The 18,401-nt window shown below is 42.5% G+C and overlaps 1 protein-coding gene across 1 annotated transcript in view; it reads left to right on the top strand.

Annotated features, from left to right (window-relative positions):
- The first annotated feature begins 5,552 nt into the window (after positions 1–5,552).
- The window catches only part of tle2b (TLE family member 2, transcriptional corepressor b), an 85,239-nt gene continuing 72,390 nt past the window's right edge, over positions 5,553–18,401 (top strand). The window contains exons 1-2 of the mRNA XM_073476733.1: positions 5,553–6,374; positions 17,074–17,171. Coding sequence (XP_073332834.1) covers positions 6,351–6,374; positions 17,074–17,171 — 122 coding nt within the window. The 5' untranslated portion in view covers positions 5,553–6,350. The remainder of the gene's footprint in view (positions 6,375–17,073; positions 17,172–18,401) is intronic.

Here is an 18,401-nt window from a genome sequence, read left to right as displayed (position 1 = left end):
AGCTACAGGGTGGATTCAAAACTTGAGCCTCAACCTCAGTTGCTTGCATGAAGCATGCACTTTACCAGGTCAGCTATTCATCAGCTTTATTAAATAATGTGTTTTGGTCATCCAAACTTAGTCAGGTAGGCTAATATTCCAAGGTTGGATGATCAAACATGGTTCTTAAATTGAATAAATAAATTGATGTCTTTTGGATAGTTTATGCTCAGTGGGTATGTCCCTCCTGGACTCCTCACTGTTGGTCCTATCGCTCAGTTTGGTAACCTCTGTCCTCGCCAATGTGGGCTTAATAGTGCTCAAATATATGATCACGTTATTGTCAAAAAAATAACCTTATGAAGACTACTTGCGGTTATCTAATCTACTGTACATGCTATGTGACACAATTAAGTGCTTTTATTCTGCTAAAAATGTTTACTACAGCTATTAGTTGTTCAATATAATCTGTTACTGCTGTTTAGGGCTTTGAGAGCTGAGGTTATAGTGTCTTTACTGTATCTGTGCCAGCAGCTGAATCTGTTCCCCTGTGTTTCAGATGCTGACCATCACTCTGAAGGTGCTGACTCTCCTCTGTGCATCCCCTCAGCCTTTATCCCTGAACTTCCTCATGCATTACAAAGGCAGAGGTCAGTAAAAGGCACTCTTTTTAAAGCATTCAAAATCTATAGAGAACTGCAGTTAATTTGCTTTGCTAAAGGCAAACTTGCCCTCACTGTGCATTATTGTTTCCCAAGTTTTCACTACGCTTTATCCAATCCAAAATCCAGATGTAGCCTATTATGATTTGCTCTGCTTTGCTCTGCCCTTTTAAACTATAAATGGTGGAGTTGGTATTCACTTTGTCAACATGGGCAGGTGCAATCAAAAAGTGCTCATCCCACACTGTGTTGCTGAGATTACGTCAATCAATGCAGTATTATGAAGTGCTAGTGGTAAACTCAACTGCTAGCTTTGAATTTATCTAACTTCTGGACTGGGTTGACGTCTGTTTGTATGTATTCCTGCCCATCTGTCTCCCTGAAACCCAGTGTGAGGAGTTAGGGGAATAATTACCTGCATAATCCATTTTAGACAATTAGATAATGCTTATTAGTGCAATAGGCTACAGTGGGATTGATGGTGGTGGTGGTGGTGGCGCCACTAAATGACAATGTACAGTTTGTCTGTGTTTGTGTCTGAAAGAGAGATTTTTCAATGAAAGCAGATTGGAAGAAGAGCTGGAAAGAGGACGAAAGACACACAAAGTGAAAAGTATGTACAGAAAGGACTCAACCTCCGGGAAGCTCAGCGTTTCTCACTAAATTTCATGGTAATCAGCCCAATCAATTGGACTGTAATGGATCTTTTGACTGTTGCCTCACAGCATGAACTTGCTGTGCTGAATTTTAGACAGCTTGTGACTTTCTGTATGAAGTTTGTGTTCACTCATTGTCTGTAAGAATGACCTTCCACAGTCTGAAGACATGCAGGTCAGGTAAAATTGCTTTGTACTGTAGGTGTGAAGGTGCTCTGGTGACCTGTTTGGGGTCGACCTCTCTACCAGTGTGTGCTGGGGCAGGCCCCACTGGGCCAGGCTCCACTTTACAGGTTAAGTGGTTTGGATGTGAATAATTTGGATGGATCAATGTTTACACAAGGAAATTTTAGGCAGATGGTGGTGCTGATTTTGCACAGTTTTTGCCAATCATGGCTTCTGACTCAACACATTATTTCCACTTTGTCTCATACTTTTTTAGTCTGAGACAAGGCTGAAGTAATGAAGGATTCACGGAGGGAGGTTACAGAGGGCAAACACTGAGAATAATGCTAGCCAGTGGGTTGTCTTGTTACTGCCCTGTGGGTTGTTTATTTATTTATTTTTTCTTTTGGCACAACAGCACCCACTCTGACCATGAGTGCTAATTATAGGATAATGGTACGTTGAATTTTCCTGCATTTTCTAGGATTTTTCTTGGTTCGTTGCTTGATAGACATCGTCATTAGGTGGCACGAATAACACCCAGTGGAATGATATCGCAAGCAGTTACATGTCCGTTTGTTTTGCTTTGGTGGTGAAGTCATTGAAATGTTTATCTTTGACAGGCTAAAGAAAACACAATTAGAGAAGAGTCTTAAAGTGAGTGAATGGACTTAGTGACATGTTTTACACAGCTATATATCGTAAAGGTTTGCTAACTTTAGCCACCATAAGCTATATGTCATACAAAACCAACTAGTGGCAAAACCCTTGAGTGTATATAATTAAACAAGGCTGTGTATCATTACTTATGAATTCAAATTTTTATTTGTCAAAGGATGGATGTGCCATTCCTTCTTTTAACATTAGTAGTCTAGCTTTCAATTAAACAGATGCATATTTTAAGTTTCAGAGCATTTGAAATGAAAAACACAAAACAAATTAACTGTGAGATGAAATATGATGAAGACATTGACAAGACAATTAAAAAACTTCATATGTTGCCATTTTTAAAATCAATTTAATACACTGATTTGTATGTCTATTGTCAGTTAAATACATTCATTATTTGACGTCAGAACGAGGAAGTAGAACTATTAATTGACAAATATCATGATTATTTTATTACCTGTTTTACTCCTCTTTTTTCATGGTAACGGACTCTTGCTTAAATCCTGCTTGCTGGGTAATAGCTTATACCTGCTAAGTACTGTTAGTTCAAGGCTTTCATCACTGCTGTCACCACAACCTCATGTTGATGTATATCTGTATAAATTCTGTTTCCCTTTAAATGTCCACTAGCGACCAAGACTTATCTTTGAGCCAGATTAACTAAAATTACTCATCCTTGCCCTTCTCCTCTAATATCCAGACACATTTTAACACACAAAGTTTCTTACTCAAAATAGCACAGTGGTTTCTTATCATTAGATCAGATCCTGGGAAACACACTTTGCAAGGTTAACATAAGCCAGTATTAGGCTTCCCCAAAAGGATCTTACACTATATATAGGCTAGTGTTTAGTAATATACTGCATTGGATAATAGGATGTCTGTACGTGACCTTAATTGAGGCTTTGGGGCTGCCCTCTGGCTAACCCGCTTGTTATCAAATGCAGTTTCTGTCTTACTGGAAACCCTCCACAGATGCCAAGACTGACTGTGTCCGATCTTACAGTGTCGGATTAATGGCTGTTTGATCAAGTTCAAAGGCAGAGCTGCCCTGGATAAACTCATTATAAACAGCGCCAAAACACTGCTTGGCCAGACTGGTGTACTGTACAGGAAAGGCCTTTAAATACCAGGTCTTACTCAGTCCAGGTCCATTCTGGGCTGTCCTGTAAATAACACGTGCACTGGAGCCAGCAGTCAAAAGTAGGCAGGCAGACATTTTTATCTCACTGTAGTGGGGATATTTCTGGGGTGTTACAGTGGTAATCCCCAAGACACTCGACCTATTGATTTTGATGACATCTTTCGTGGTAAGTGGACGTTGCTTGTGTGTTTCTGCACTGCACTCTTGCCAGATATCATTACACAATGTGTGACCCTTTATTTAATGTCCATTTCCTTGGAATTTCTATTGTCAGTTGCACACTTTCTGGTGCTTTTGATCTTGTCTTGTTTGGGGGTTACTGCCCATTTCCTCTGTTTATTTGAAACAAACCACTGTTGCTGCCAAGGGAAAAGTAAAATGAATCACATCCTGTGTGCCAAGTGGTTTTTTCCCAAAAGACCACCTACCAGCAGATGGTTAGAATAGCAAATTTAAATGCAACACAATCTTTCAGTTATATCCATATGGTATGATATCACATGGCAGACCAGCAAGAAAAATATTAATATTTACTTTTGTATTGTTATCATATGCTTTTGTTTAGAACGCTTGTGTGTTGAAAATCCCTCCATCATGAACTAAAAGAACATGAGTTTACCCCAAAGTAGGAGTTAATCCGAAATTTTATTGTTGGGTAGATATCAAAGACGCCACACAGTAAGTGAAATAAGCACAGGTCGGACCACCTTGTTTTACTATGTATCTTTAAACGTTACAGTTATGGCTAAAAATGACAACAGAAATAAACATCTTGGCAGTTCAAATCAAATTCAAGTTGTCTCCCCAGAAGTGACTGTTGATAACGTCACGGTAATTCAGTCTATATTGGGAAGTATCTTATATGTTTCATGGTGAAGTCTAAAAGTGAGACTTTCATCAACAGCCAAGTGTGAGTGTTCTTGAGCAGGACATTTAATTTAATGTCAGACTACTTGCTACCTACCTGCATCATTGCAATGAATGATGCATGAACATACGCAATAAACACATCCCAAAAGACACGATGAATAACAAAAACATTTTACTTATATGTGCCATGCATTCACACTTAGCATGTGCACATTTGATCTATCAGATACGTGGGCACATGCACATGCAGGTTTTTTTTTTTTCTGATCTTCAAATCAAGCAGCATGCATACTAACTACTTAGTTTTAACAGGATTAAAACAATAAGTAGGTTATAGCAACTGACATTTTATACTGGTTTATATAAGCAGAATTCAGTGCCAAATCTGAGGGAGCATTACTTCATCAGAATCAGAATCAGAATTCCTTTGTTTGTCCCGCAAACAGGGAAATTTCATTAACAGATCATTGTGACTTGTGTCTATTATTTCTAATAACTGTGCCATGATCTGAATTTTCGGTGTTTTTCCCAGTTATGTGACACAATGAACATGATGCATTGTGGTGTTTTTATACACAAACAACTGCATGGTGTGGCTTAAACGTAAAATAATCCATGCAAAAACCCAAACACAAATTCAGTGCCTCCGTCTTCTTTCTCCTCGTTTGTGGCACAGATCTGTCATGTGCTGCTGACTTGGACATAAACCAGATTAACTGAGGGATGTGACATTTCTGTTGCTCTTCGGATAAAGTTGCTCTGAGGAGTTGCGAGTTGACTTATGTGGTTTAGCATGGTGATGTATTTGCACTTAACATCTGGATGCAATGCGTCTCTGACCGCTTCCTGAGGAGGTCTGAGCAGTCGGATCTGTAGCATTCATCAGTGTGTGTTTACACCTGGATTAATATGTGATTAAGCATGACTGGCCAGTCATCCAAGATGCATTTTAATGCAACTTGCAAACTGAGTAATAAACTTATCACTCCGGGTTACTGTTATGTGTGTGTGCAACTGTGTGTGTGTGTTTGCGCTGCGTAACAAGTGTGTCCACATCGCTGTCATGAATTTGTGTATGAGTGTCGGAGCATTTGTGTGTGAATCTCGATTCATATCAGTTTGAGCCTGAGTCTTTGTGCATGACTGATTGCTTTGTCTGTCTGACCACAACTGAAAAGAGATCCATCTCTCTCTTTGCCTCTCTCTCCTCCCTCCGCCTCTCTCTCTCTCTCTCTCCCTCTCTCTGTGTGACTGGGTGTCTCTATCTACTCAGTTCCACCTTAAGAGGAGCTTTAGCAGCCTGTCGTGTTTGTGTTGAAGCCAACAGGCACAATATATTACAGTCTAGGGCTTGCTGCTGAAAAGCCCGCTGGATCCTCCACTGACCTGCTGTTCTTTCCTGCTTTCCTCTCGCGTTTTTTTTTCCACATTTAGATTAAAAACAAAGCTCTTACTCTCCCTCTTCTCCCCTCCCTCCTCCTTCTTCCTCTTCTCCTTCTTATCCTTCTTCTTCTTTTCTGCGGCAGCAGTCAAGGCAGAGGCTTCAGTGTGTCAGAAAGAGGGTGAAGAGGGGGAAAAGCAGAGGAGAAGACTGTTTGGACGGAGCAGAGTGTGTGTTTATGTTTGTATGTTTCGCCATTGGACGGCCGGGTGAAGGGGCACAAGGAGAAGAGTAGGAGAAGGAGGAGGAGAAGAGGGGAGCCTGCCTGGATGAAATTCTCTGTGTCATGTCACTGCGCGTGGACCTTGACTGATCACAGGTTGAGGGAAAAGGGAGAGAGACACTGAGCGGAAGACGAGGAGGTGGAGAAACTGAGACTTGAGGTGCACTGGGAAAAGAAGAAGAAGAAAGAGGAGGTGGAGGAGGAGAAGGAGGTGAAGTCTTGGTTTATCATGACACTGTTGGATAAACGAGCCGACGGATAGAGCGCTCTTCAGTTGTGTGTCAACAGGAATTCGCCTTAAAAGACAGAGAGAAGGAGAGCCAGGGAGAAAAGAAGGACTCTGGAAGAGTGAAGACTGCTGTGTTCAACCCAGCTAAGGAGCAGGGACTGGACTTACTGTGTGTGTGTGTGTGTGTGTGTGTGAGACTTTGAGAGTGTGTGTGTGTGTGTGGCTGTGTAACCGGTGGAGGGCAGAGGAGTGGAGGGCCAGGGGACTAACCTGGCCATCAAACGGACTGGCAGCCTCTCCTCTCCTGGGATCATGTACCCTCAGGGCAGGCATCCGGTAAGTACCTCCTTATGTCTCTTTCTCCTGTCCGACTCTTTTTCTGTCCGTCTCTCAACTCTGTCTCTCTGTCGCTTTTATATCCCTCACATTTTCCTTGTCACTTATATCTCTCTGTCTCTTCATATTTCTCTTCTTCAATTATCTTGTTTCTTTCCTCCTTTAACTTCCTCTGTGTTAGAAGTCTCAAGTCTTTTTCCTCGTTTTTGTCCCTCTGTCATTCTGTCTTGTCTTTTTCAGCCTGTCTCTGTTGTCCCTCTCTCTTGTTTAGTTATAGGGACTGTACTGTAACATGAGGAGCGATACGTGATGGGAGGGGGGGTTGTCTGGGCTAAGAGATTCCCTGTTATGTGTACACACACACAAACACACACACCACCACCTCCTTCCTCTCTGTCAGCTGCAACCAGGTGCCTTTGAGATCTTGTTGATGGTTAGCTGTGTAGGTGGCATATAACTGAATCTGCACTTGTCAGCTTGTGTATGCGTGCATCCATTAGTGTTTGGTTGTCTCTAGGTGTGTGTATGTGTGGTGACGTGTGTGGGAATAGACCTGTTTGTATGAGTGTTTGTGTGTGTGAACTGGTCTGTACAAGTGTCAGTTGTCCATTTGCTCTTTTCTGTTGCTAAGCAAACGCTTGTGCACACACAGACACGCACACACACACACAGACAGTTTAATTGATAGTTAAATTCCACTTAATTCATTTCCATTACTAGTAAGAAAGGTCGTGAGTGCACAAGCACTTCCCCTTTAATACCTCCTTAAAGTCCCTTCCCTCCTTCAGTTTCGCCCTTCATCAGCAGTGAGAATTTGCAGTTAATTTACGTGCCCGGGTAAAATAAAGGTTAAATACATAGAGTAAAAAAGCACAGGAGGATGAATGACAGCTTAGGCTCAGTCTGGCTTAGGCCATTCGTTTCACTGGGGCCCTGGTCCGGTTGCTATAATCAGATTTGGTTGTCAGTCTCTTTGTATCTGCTACAAATGGGTCAGTGGCCACTTTGCCTTGAAGCCAGCCAGCCAGACAGCCAACCACTCAGTCAGCCAGCAAGCCAGCCAACCACTCAGTCAGCCAGCAAGCCAGCCAGCTAGCTATCACACAGAATTATGAATGACATTTTCACAAGAGGAAGGCATGAGGAATCAATTATATGTACAGAGAGAATGCTAATAAGCCAGTCGCTGGAATAGAAGGGAGAGAGAGACGCCGAGAGAAACAAGAGAGAAGTGAAAAACAAAGGGAGAAAGTGAAAGATGTAAGAGCCAAGCAAGAAAAAAGAAAGAGTGAGAAAGAATTCTTTAAAAAGGCACGGCCGGGGGTGGAAAGAGAAATGAAAATGAATGAGAGATGCAAAGGAAGAATAGAGTGTGAACATTCCTCTGTTCTCTCCTTTAGAGGCGTATCAGAGAGCTTCCTGCTGCGATGCTCTGCGTTTGTGATAAAGTTCAATCCCAGATTGAGCCAACTCCAACCGATCGATAGCCTCTCTCTCTCTCCTTCTGTCTCTCTTCTGTTTTTCTCTGTCTCTCTGTCTTCTCTCTCTCTCCCTCTTCCTCTGCAGCCCTCCTTTGCCAGTGGAACTTTATTTCTGGTGTTGCTATGAAATGTGATCTGTGGAGAGGTGTGAGGGTGCAAAGAACAGTTGTGTGTGTGTGTGTGTGTGTGTGTGTGTGTGTGTGTGTGTGTGTGTGTGTGTGTGTGTGTGTGTGTGTGTGTGTGTGTGTGCATGAATGTATTTGTGGCTAAAGACTGCTTGTACGCATGTCCTTGCGTACATTTACGTACATGTGTGTATGTGTGTGTTTGTCCTCAAAGTCAGAACGGGGTTACTTGTGAAATATGTATTTCCTCCTGCTTTTTCAAAAGCACAGCTGGAATATAACCCTTGTCAAAGCTCTGTCTTTCTGGTGCAATTCAAGAAAGATACAATATTTAAAAAATTGTAGGTGGCTGCTAGAAAGAATGATGCCAGAAAAGGAAATCAGAAGCCAAACCTTAAGCACACTTGGAAAATGTGAAATGGGCACCGTGGGCTTTGGTGCATCAAGCTTTTCAGAAGTTGATTCAGCTCAGATGTCGGCTTATCCTTGACTCCACCAATAGTTTTTAAAATAGTCTCCTCTTGCAACTGCATTATCACAAGATGATAAGGTAACTTTGGCATAAAAGTAAGAGTGATGAACTGTTCACTGAGTGTTAATTTGAAGCAAACTTAGAGTTTTATAGTTGTTTTTTTCATACCAAGTTGACTGGCTACCAAAAACTAGCTTTAAAATGACTCTTTTACAGAGTTTTGGTGTTGGTACTGTGTGAATGCACAGCTACTCACCTGTTACTAAAGAATTATTTAACTCCTGGAAAGATAGTCCTTGCATAAGAAATTGGTGCTACATATCCTGAGAAAACCGGGGGTGTTGTATTCCCTTGCACTCAAAATTTAGAAAACCTACAACAACCAGAATGCACTGCCCCGCAAACACTACTGCTGATGGGTGACGTACTGCGAGTTGGGTGGTGCTTGTTCTTGGGTCTTTGTCCATTTTGAAACAGGAAACAGTAAGGAGGCCGGTTAGTAACAAACAATATCGCGGCCAATCTGTACACTAAAATATGCTTCTGTCATTATTTTAGGTGAGAAATATGCAGTGTTGAAACAGGATCTTAGTTTTTAGTTTATCAGCACTGCCTAGTTTAGACAGTTTGATCAAAGTTTGGTGAGACACCCCTTACTCGATCCAAAAATGTGGAAGTACAATCTGTAGTTGATGGAACGGCCCTAAAATCCACCAGATGACATGTTTTGCGTCACCAAGAGGATTTCTGACGGCAAAAAAGTCAGGAGCTCTGCGTGCAGGCAAAATGGTAAAAAAATTTACAATTGTACATTTACATGAACATTGTAGTACTAGAAAGCTGGTTGAAAAGTTGAAAATCGGCAAAGTTCCCATGTAAGTGACTTCCCAGTAAACAGGCTTGACTCTTGTCTCTCAGTAGCCTTGCTGGTGTCAATCAAACATCATGGACTACTTCCTGTCAGGCAGGACAGAGATGGCCTTGAATGCCGCTCCTCTCAACCCTTCTGTGTGCCCCTTTTGGAAATGATAAGAAAGGTGTCTTCAGAATAAATAGATAAAATGGACATCCAAGGTTAAAGCAGTGTTATTTTTTTTCTATCAAAAGAAGAAGTCCGACTTTGTTCTCCTCGCTCTCTGGCAGGAAAAGGTTAAAACCAAGGGCTGATTTGCCAGGCGAGCGGAGCTGTAATTGGTTCCACTGGATTTTTGTGGCAAGCGTTATCAGAACTGTGTGAATGTGTGTGTGTGTGTGTGGATATGTGTGAGTTGTGTAAGTGTGTGTGTTTTTTTTTGTATTTGCTGTGTGTGGATTTTCTTTTTATGTGTCTTTGCCTTTTTAGTGCTTTGTGTGTCTCTACATTTTTGTATTAACTGTGTGTGTGTTTGCCCTTTTTGTTTACTTAAATGTGTGAAAATGTGTGTGTGCATCTCCTGTGTGGTGTTTCAGTTTTATTTTATGTGTGCATTTGCTCTCTAGTGATAAGTGTCTTTGTGTCTAAGTATATGTACATGGTGTGTGTGTGTGTGTGTGTGTGTGTATACCATGTACGTGTTTGTATTTGTCCTTGTGTGTGTGTGCGTGTGCGTGTGTGCTTGTGTTTGTGTATTCAGCTGTTAAAACGTGTGTATTTTGTGTGTGTTTCGTGTGTTTGTATCTTGGAGGAGAAGGGGAAAGTAGAGCGGCGGTGTTTGTGTGTGTGTGCACTGCGTGCCAACAACAATAACAATAAATAATGTTCCAGTCCGACCTCGACTGTTGCTGTGAATGTACAAGCCCTTGATTGGCTGCCACACCCCAGTGAGGGAGAGAGTGAGAGGGAGAATTTACTGTGTGTTTTCATGGTTAAGAAAGATGTCTATAACTGCTAGCCTGCAAACAGGACTGATCAGAGCTAAGACTCACACTAACATGCACACACATTTACCTTGAGAGTCTGGAAAGTTTGTGTGAGTGTACACTTAAAGCTGTCACTCTGCATGTAGACTACAACATTTCTCTCACACCTAAGAGTTGTGGTGGCTGTGGTCTAGTGGGTGTAGATCAGACAGTTTTCTTAAGAAAAAGCGTGTTGAAGAGGAAAAGAAAGAGAGGTTACTCCAATTTAGTTGCTGAAGGTGTTGATTGTTGGTCTATTAATGCAACTGTACTCTATCAAATCAAATCTACTCTGATCATTATTATTACACCATGCGGGAACATCATTCAGTCACTTTCTGCTGTGGAAATGTTTGTCATGACAATCTAACATCTGTTGTAGCACTCAGGAGTGTTTGTGTGTGTATGTGTGAGTGTGTTTTGCGGGTACAAAGAGGAAAAAAGTAAATTCTGAGGGATAAATAAGAACACAAGTGTTCCAGTGTGTGTGGTACAATCTAATTGTTGGAAAATCATTGCAACCAGGATGTATAATCATGTGTGTGTACGCACGGGGAGAGCTTTTTTTTCCTTTGGCCATGAGAAGGCTAACACTTTATTTTTATGGCCAAATAAACAAACTCATACCAAATATGTGGCCACAGAAATCACATCTACTCCATTAATGGGGGCAAAGCCACTCCAAGAGTGTATGTTTGTCTTAAAGTTGGATTTTGATGTGCATGAGATTAATTTTGTAGTTGCAGTGGCAGGATGTGCTTAACTAGTTATTATTGCGTCTTGAATTGTGTAAGTGCCTTTGATATGCAACTGTATCTGCTTTCTTGTACACTGGACTTTTTAGTTTTTGGCATCTAGCTGTGTGAGGCAGTTTGTTTTTCCCCAACATTTGTGGCTGTAATATAAGCCATGTACGGTAAACAGCACAGCGGATTGCTGTCACCTCCCACGGATGACATTCTCCCCTCCGTTCCTTTGTCCTCATCTTGTTTACATTTAATTTCATACAGCATTTCAAAGGCAGCCCCGTAAAATGGCAAAAAGTCAAGTAACAACAATACAGCTGCGGCGAGACGACCCACTGAACAAGCAAAGAGTCGCACAAGCAACCGACAACTCCATCATCAGCCGCCCAGATTAAGTCTGCTCACTGAGTTAAAAAAAAAACAGGCTTTTTCTATCCTCAAATCCTGTGTTCTGTGTTCTTTTCTTTGTCATTAAAAGAAATGATCAGAGTGGGGCTTGGATGGAGTCCAGAGACTCTTTTGGCTGCCAATCTTTCCCTGATTTGTAATCCACCACTGGCTTAGTGGCTGACTGTTGAGCTGCAGCATTAACTGACGAGCTCTCTGAATGACTTGCTGATTGGTTAACTGGTAAGACTGACCCACTGTCTGACTTTTGGTTTTACTGGCTGGATGACTGATTGAGTGTTGGCTTGTCAATTTCACTGTCACCTGAATGACTGACTGCCTAGCTGGCATAATGAGTGAGTGGTAAAGATTCATTGTGAGAGCGCCACTAACTCTAAATGAGCCTCTTTTCTTGGGAGCATGGCTGTCTCCAAGTTATCAAAACCTTTGAGTGGTCTGTGGAAATGCAGACAACACTGACAGAGAGAAAGGGGCAAATGTGAGGGTGTGATAAAAAGATTGCTGATTTGTAAGTCACATTTCCATTCTTCCCTGCAGCTTTTATTCAGTCTTTCATCAACACCGTCCAAACCAATGAGCTGTTGCTTATGTTCACTGCTGCTCACTTCAGCAGACACATACACACGAACACACTGAGAGACATGTACACAAGGGGCACTGACACTGCTCTGCCACACTTGGTATTTCTCATCTATTCATGTGCCTTTTTCCTAAATATTTCACCAGCCAATTATTATTTCATGTGCTATCTGAATGTGTCTCTGCTTGTCTCAGAGACACACAGGCAAAAAGAAGAACAAAGGGTCTAGGGAGGAGAAGTAAAGAACGAAAGGAGAGAAAAGGGAGGGAGGAAAGAGACGGAGAAGCAAGAGAAGGGGAGCAAGAAAGAGAAAATGTTTTGTTTGTTTGTTTTGTTCGAATGAATGCATCCATGCATAGGCATGCCTGCTTATACTGTGTGAATACTCATGCATTGGTAGAAAGTGAGCCAGGGGCTAAACAGAGACTGAGATGACAAGCAGATAGATAGAATCATTTATTTCCCAATCACTCCCAGACCTGCATCTGTTTTACAGTCGCTGTCTCTCTCATGCAGCCGCTGCCAGTGGTGGAAAAACAGACAGCTGCTTGAACAGTAGACTTCCATGTGACGGACGGACAGGCAGACAGAATGACAGAACCAGAGTGACCTAATATGCAGATGGACTGGGAAAACACTGAAGTGTGACTGAAAATAAGTAATACAAGTCACTGGATGAAGTCAGACAGATTGTTGCAACGTCACATCAAGGTTAAAATTTTCGACATGTGTAAATAATTTAGGGTGAATGAGTTAGTTTCAAGCAGATTGCTGTCCAGGCACTTATAAAAGTTTTGGAACTTCATCATCATCTATGTAACAGCAAAGGTTTGTGACAAAATCCTGGCCCATAAATCAGAAATGAACTTATCTTATATATTGGTATAGGCTTATACACTCAGTGGCCAGTTTATTAGGCGAATTTAGCTAAAAAACAATGTAGTCTAATACAACAGTACTGCAGTATATCCAGTGTTCATCAAGGTAACAATGTTCAAGGGATAGTGGTGGTGTAATAGGTGAGAAGGCTACCAAGCCAGTGACCGCAGTTCAAGCCTACGTTTCAACATTTGTAAACATGAGACGACAGGATATTTCTAAGTTTGTGTCGACAAAAAACATATTTTTGACGGGAAGTTGGGCCATCTTCAAACATGTTTTACCAATGTTCATATTATGAAGATGTTTAACATGATGGTTTTTTTTAACCCTAGCCGAGGGCATAAGTACGGCGTTGTCACAAGATAAAATTGAAGTAAAGTTGCAACATAAAGAAATGTGAACTTTCATTATATCTGTGGTTTGCAGAAAAGAATATTGCTTCCTTTTATTCTGGCTCTTGGGTTGTGGTTGTGATTGTTACCGGTAACACTTTTTGTAAACAGCAAGACAAGATTCTAGTGATGTCAATTGATCAATGTGATTTCACGTTATCACTTCACTGAAACTGCTAATTTATCAAGTCATACAGTCAAACTCGTGACAGCATGAAAGGCAGCTGAACAGGCAGGTAGGCAGACAGGTGATGGTTACAGCCAGTGGGTCCCACCTCCGTCATGTTATGTGATACAGCACAATGGGCTTCATCCGCCACTCCTCCACACGCCTCACCTCCCTCCCTCCCTCCCTTCCTCCCCACTATAGATAATCCCTCCTAATTCTCTGCTTGCCCGTGCCAGCTCGACCAAATTGTGATTGACTGCTGTCCCACATGGTGTCTGTGTGTGTGTGTGTGTGTGTGTGTGTTTGTGCACAAGTGACCCTTCCCTCCCTTCCTCTCCCCCCTCCCTCCACCTCCACCTCCACCTCCTAGATTAACCGGATCAGTTTTGGGTTTCAGGATCCCCTATGCTGGCTGCTACGGTGCTCACACACACATAAACACACATGAAAACACAGGCGGTAGGCTGTTTTTTGGCCCTTCGTGATGCGCTATTGGACCCCTAACAGTCTGGGCTGCCATCTGTCAACAATACAGGAGAGACCAATCACACACACACACACACACACACACAGACACGCTCCAACAACAAATGTTAGTTCTGGTGTACATACGGCATGACGTGATGATGCCTCCATCTTTGTAAACACTGCAGAAAGATGCGCATATATCATTGTATATAACTTACAGCTCAGTTTTATTTTTACCTGCTGAAGTGTCCTTGAGCAAGACACTGCCACTCCTATTATTACTAATAAGCATGAAGTCATTTGATAGCAGCTTCCCATACTTGACTCCTATTCCTGACAGGCACAGCTCCGCACAGGCAGAGAATATTTCTCCTTGTGCCTGAGGACCTTTTTATAACTTCTTTTTTTTGTGTGTGTATTTTTCATTTCCTTTTTGCTCATAAGAAGTTTTATCGCTGCGGGGTCCATGAAACTCATTCAAAAAAGGTGCAACTGGCAAACCAAAAGGAAGACATTTTTGAGTTTATGTCCAGCACATGAAAGGAATTCAAATCTCTGTCATCAGCACACCACGGAGGACGCCATGTTGACGCTGACGGTTGTCACTCGCGGATCTCTTGTATAAGCCTGATCTGTGACTGCGGGCTTTGTTATATGACTTAGTGCTGCTGATGTAACCCGCCAGCAGCACTTTGTCTGCGTGCATCTGCGTGAGTATGTGTCTGTGTGCTCATGTGTTCATGGCAGCAGATGGTGGGAGCAGTATTACCACAGAGCGATGGACAGTGCGCAGGGCAGAGCGACTCGGCTGTGTTGACTACAGCAAAGACAGTGTGACTCTCTCTCTCTCTCCCTCCCTCTCTCCGTCTTCTCTCCATCCCCTCGGTGTCAGACCGATGAATGGCTGGCTATCTCTCTCAGTCAGCAGCCACGCCGCTCTTTCATCATCTGTCTCTCTGCTCGTTCTTTCATTCCTCTGTAAGGATGTCAGACCAGTCTATCACTCCCTCCATCCCTCAGTCCATCCATCCTTCTGTCTGTCAGATGAGTATTTATCTCTCTTCCACCTCTTTTCTCCCTCATCAGTCCATCCCTCCATCCTCCCACTGTGTGTTTGTGTGAATCTGGATGTGCAGTAGTGTGTGTGTGTGTGTGTGTTTGTGTTTTTCAATGCGCTCATGGGTACGTGGGTGTGTGTGTCTATCTGCGCGTGCCAGATCACTATCTACCCCCCTACCCCTCCCTTCCCCTCCCCCGCTGTGTGTGTGTGGTGTGAATCAAGGTCAGTGGGGATCTGTTGGCAGACACCCCCCATCGCATCTATCCCACCCACCCACCCACCCCCCTCCGCGCCTCCCTCTCTCTCTCACACACACCCCCCCAGAGGGTGTGTGTGTGTGTTGTGCCCATCCAGCCATCTAGATGTCCCTGCTATGCCTGCCTCAGCTCAGTTTAGCTCAGCTCAGCTCGGCTCCATGGATTAATTACTGGGGAACCCACCGCGTCTCTGACCTCCACCGTTGGACTAATTGAAATCTAATTGAATTGTGCTTGTCTAGACTAATGAAGCCCCGCCACTGAAACCGCCAATCTTTTAGCTATAGCTACAGGCCGATAGCCACCCAGCTTCACTGTAGCGTGTGCACTGCGCTGCTTAGTTTGGATGGATGGACGAATATGTGAACAGATGAACAAATGGGAGGATGGGTGGATTCATAGTTAAATTACAAAGTAAAAAGAAACAGTTCATATGTTTTATATCTTTAGGTACTTAATTAAAGGCCACCATATCATCAGAGAAAGAGTGCATCTATACCAACCAACAAATGTCCTTCCTTATATGAGAGATTTGATCTGAGCTTATGTCAAAGCTGTAGTGGCATCTTTGCTGTTTGCCTGCACCAAGTCACAACGTTGACTTGAAATGTTTATTGTTGAAAATACTCGAACTGATTAAACAATTCTCAAAATACTGATAATCAATAAATAGTTGCAGCAGACCACTGTGGGGATCTGGGTTCAGTCCCCAGCTGTGGTGCTTTGGGTTTGGCTGGATATTAACACAGTGTGCAGCGTTTGCGGGGTTGGATGCCGATGAGGTGTCCTTGTCTCTGCACCAGCAGGGTCAGAGCACTTGTGCAGAGGGAGGTGCCATCTAGATGTGATAGTGTGAACCTCAATACTCCTGTTGAGGCTGATCACTGACAGGTGATGAGAAGTGGCTGAAAAGAAGTGGCAGAGGCACCTGGCAGGCTGCATCCTCCCCAAGCTAACAGCGGGAGTTCCCCCGTGCAGGGAAAATCAGCCAATCCAATTATATATATTCTTTGGAGAAGAATGAAGAAAGATGTTTTCTTTTTACACAAAAATCTACTCTAGATTTGCCTGACTAAAAACTAATCCCAGTCCTCAAACATGAACAATTACAGCATCAACAAACATCCACATTGTCGTTGTTTCTAAAACTTTATGAAGACCATGGAGGAGGAGGGTGGCTGTCGAAAGCGCTTTAGACAGACATGGAGGGCTAGTGGTGGTGGTGGGGTGTACCCCAGGGAGGTGCTTGTTTTGTTGGGCCTTCTTTAGCTTTTAGCAGGTGAGAGACGGTGCCGTGATTCCCTATAAGTTATTCATTTGACGTTTCCTCCCTTCTCAGCTCTTTGTAGGCTGGAATACATTAGCAACCTGGCAGAGTGGAGAGGATGCTAATGTGGAAGAGAGGGAGAGGGAGAGGAGAGGAAGAAAGGATAGGGGCAGCGGAGGGAAGGAGGCAGAGTCATTAGAGGAGGAGGAGAACAGAGAGAGAGAGAGGACACGGCTTTATGATGTGTGGGAAGGGGAAGTGACCTTCCTTCTCACTTTCATCTTGGCTTTTTTCTCCCCTTGCCTTGCTCCCTGACACACACACACATGCACACGCACAAATACACACTCAGATATATGGCGCATTCAGGTGCACATGTGCCTATACAAATATATTAGAGGCACAATGCATACAATCATTTTTTTGAGCAGCAACATGCACACATGCACTCACACTCACACCTAAGTATCTTTTTTTCATCCCTTCTTTCTCTTCCTGTCTTCTTCCTGTGCAGGTCCCCTTGCAGCCTGGCCAGTCTTTCAAGTTCACAGTCCTGGAAACCCTGGACCGTATCAAGGAGGAATTCCAGTTCCTCCAGGCGCAGTATCACAGGTACGCAAGCCATATTACACTGCACACATGACACAGACATTATACAGATATGCATGCATGCACGTACATAAATGTCCATATGGTATTATGAATAAAGTCAGAAATGTGGTTAACATAGTTCAGTTCTTTCTAATCAAGAGAAACTGTTATGAATGGTATGAGGAATCACTCTTCCATACTCTTTTAATATTGTATTTTCTCTACATTACTTGAAATAATTATAGAAACACCACATTGAAATTAAATTCATATTCAGTTCATTGGAAGTGGGTGTTGAATTCTGTAATGTTTGGACCAATACTGTTAAAATGACAGCGTGCTGTGTGCTGTCCTTTTAATCTTTATTATTACACTGAATGTAGAAAAATACTGGAGACTGATTGTGAGTTGCAGCCCTTCATACTGAATTAAGTTTCAAATCACATCTTTACAAACTTCTCTGAGTCATTATCTTAAATGTATGCACCGTCTTCTTTATTACTAATATTTGCAGTAATGACAGAAATTAATAAGGGATCATAGTTTTCTGCCTATATTCCCTTTATCAGTTCTTTTTACATTAAGTGTATTTTTTGTGTGATTAGTCAGATTTCCAGTTTTCTTCCATGATATTAACAGAATTTTACAAGTGATATTCTTAACTTAAAGTGAAAATGGACAATGTTTCAAATTGCCTCCTCCTAGTTTCCCTGTGGCACTACTGTTGGTGCCGCTGTCAAAAAGACAGGGTTAACAACATGGCTTCAGCTAACGGCCTGGCTACTGTCCAAACTAAAAAACAACCATAAGAAACACGATTTGACTTCAAAATTCCGATGTCAGTGCTATGAAAAGGCAGAGTAAAACACCCGATTGTAATAATGTTTTGTTACTTTCTGATCTAGTAGAAAGAATGCTGGTTTTGAACTGTGCCGAGTGCCATTGTTCAGTGGAATCACAGATCAGCGAGGGACTTTTGCAGTGTAGCGTTTCCACAGTTATTCCAGTTGTTCCACCGTTACCTGGACCCTTACTTATCCAATTGCCTTAATTTGTTCTTCGTTTTTTGCTGGAAAAAAACATTACCGATTTACCGGTGGTGGGCCGAATAGCATAATGAAAGCGAGGTTTACAGGGAACAGCTACACTATGTAATCAGCAACTATTTTAGAATGATAAGTTAAAGCAAAAAAGTTGTCTATTCCCAGTTATTTTTTTTTGTTTGCTAAATCCTCTTGCCATTATACTTTG

The sequence above is a fragment of the Pagrus major genome, chromosome 11 (assembly GCF_040436345.1).
Source record: "Pagrus major chromosome 11, Pma_NU_1.0".
NCBI classification, from domain to species: Eukaryota; Metazoa; Chordata; class Actinopteri; order Spariformes; family Sparidae; genus Pagrus; species Pagrus major.
Note: the sequence above shows the minus strand (reverse complement) of the source record. Positions and strands in the feature narration are given on the sequence as shown.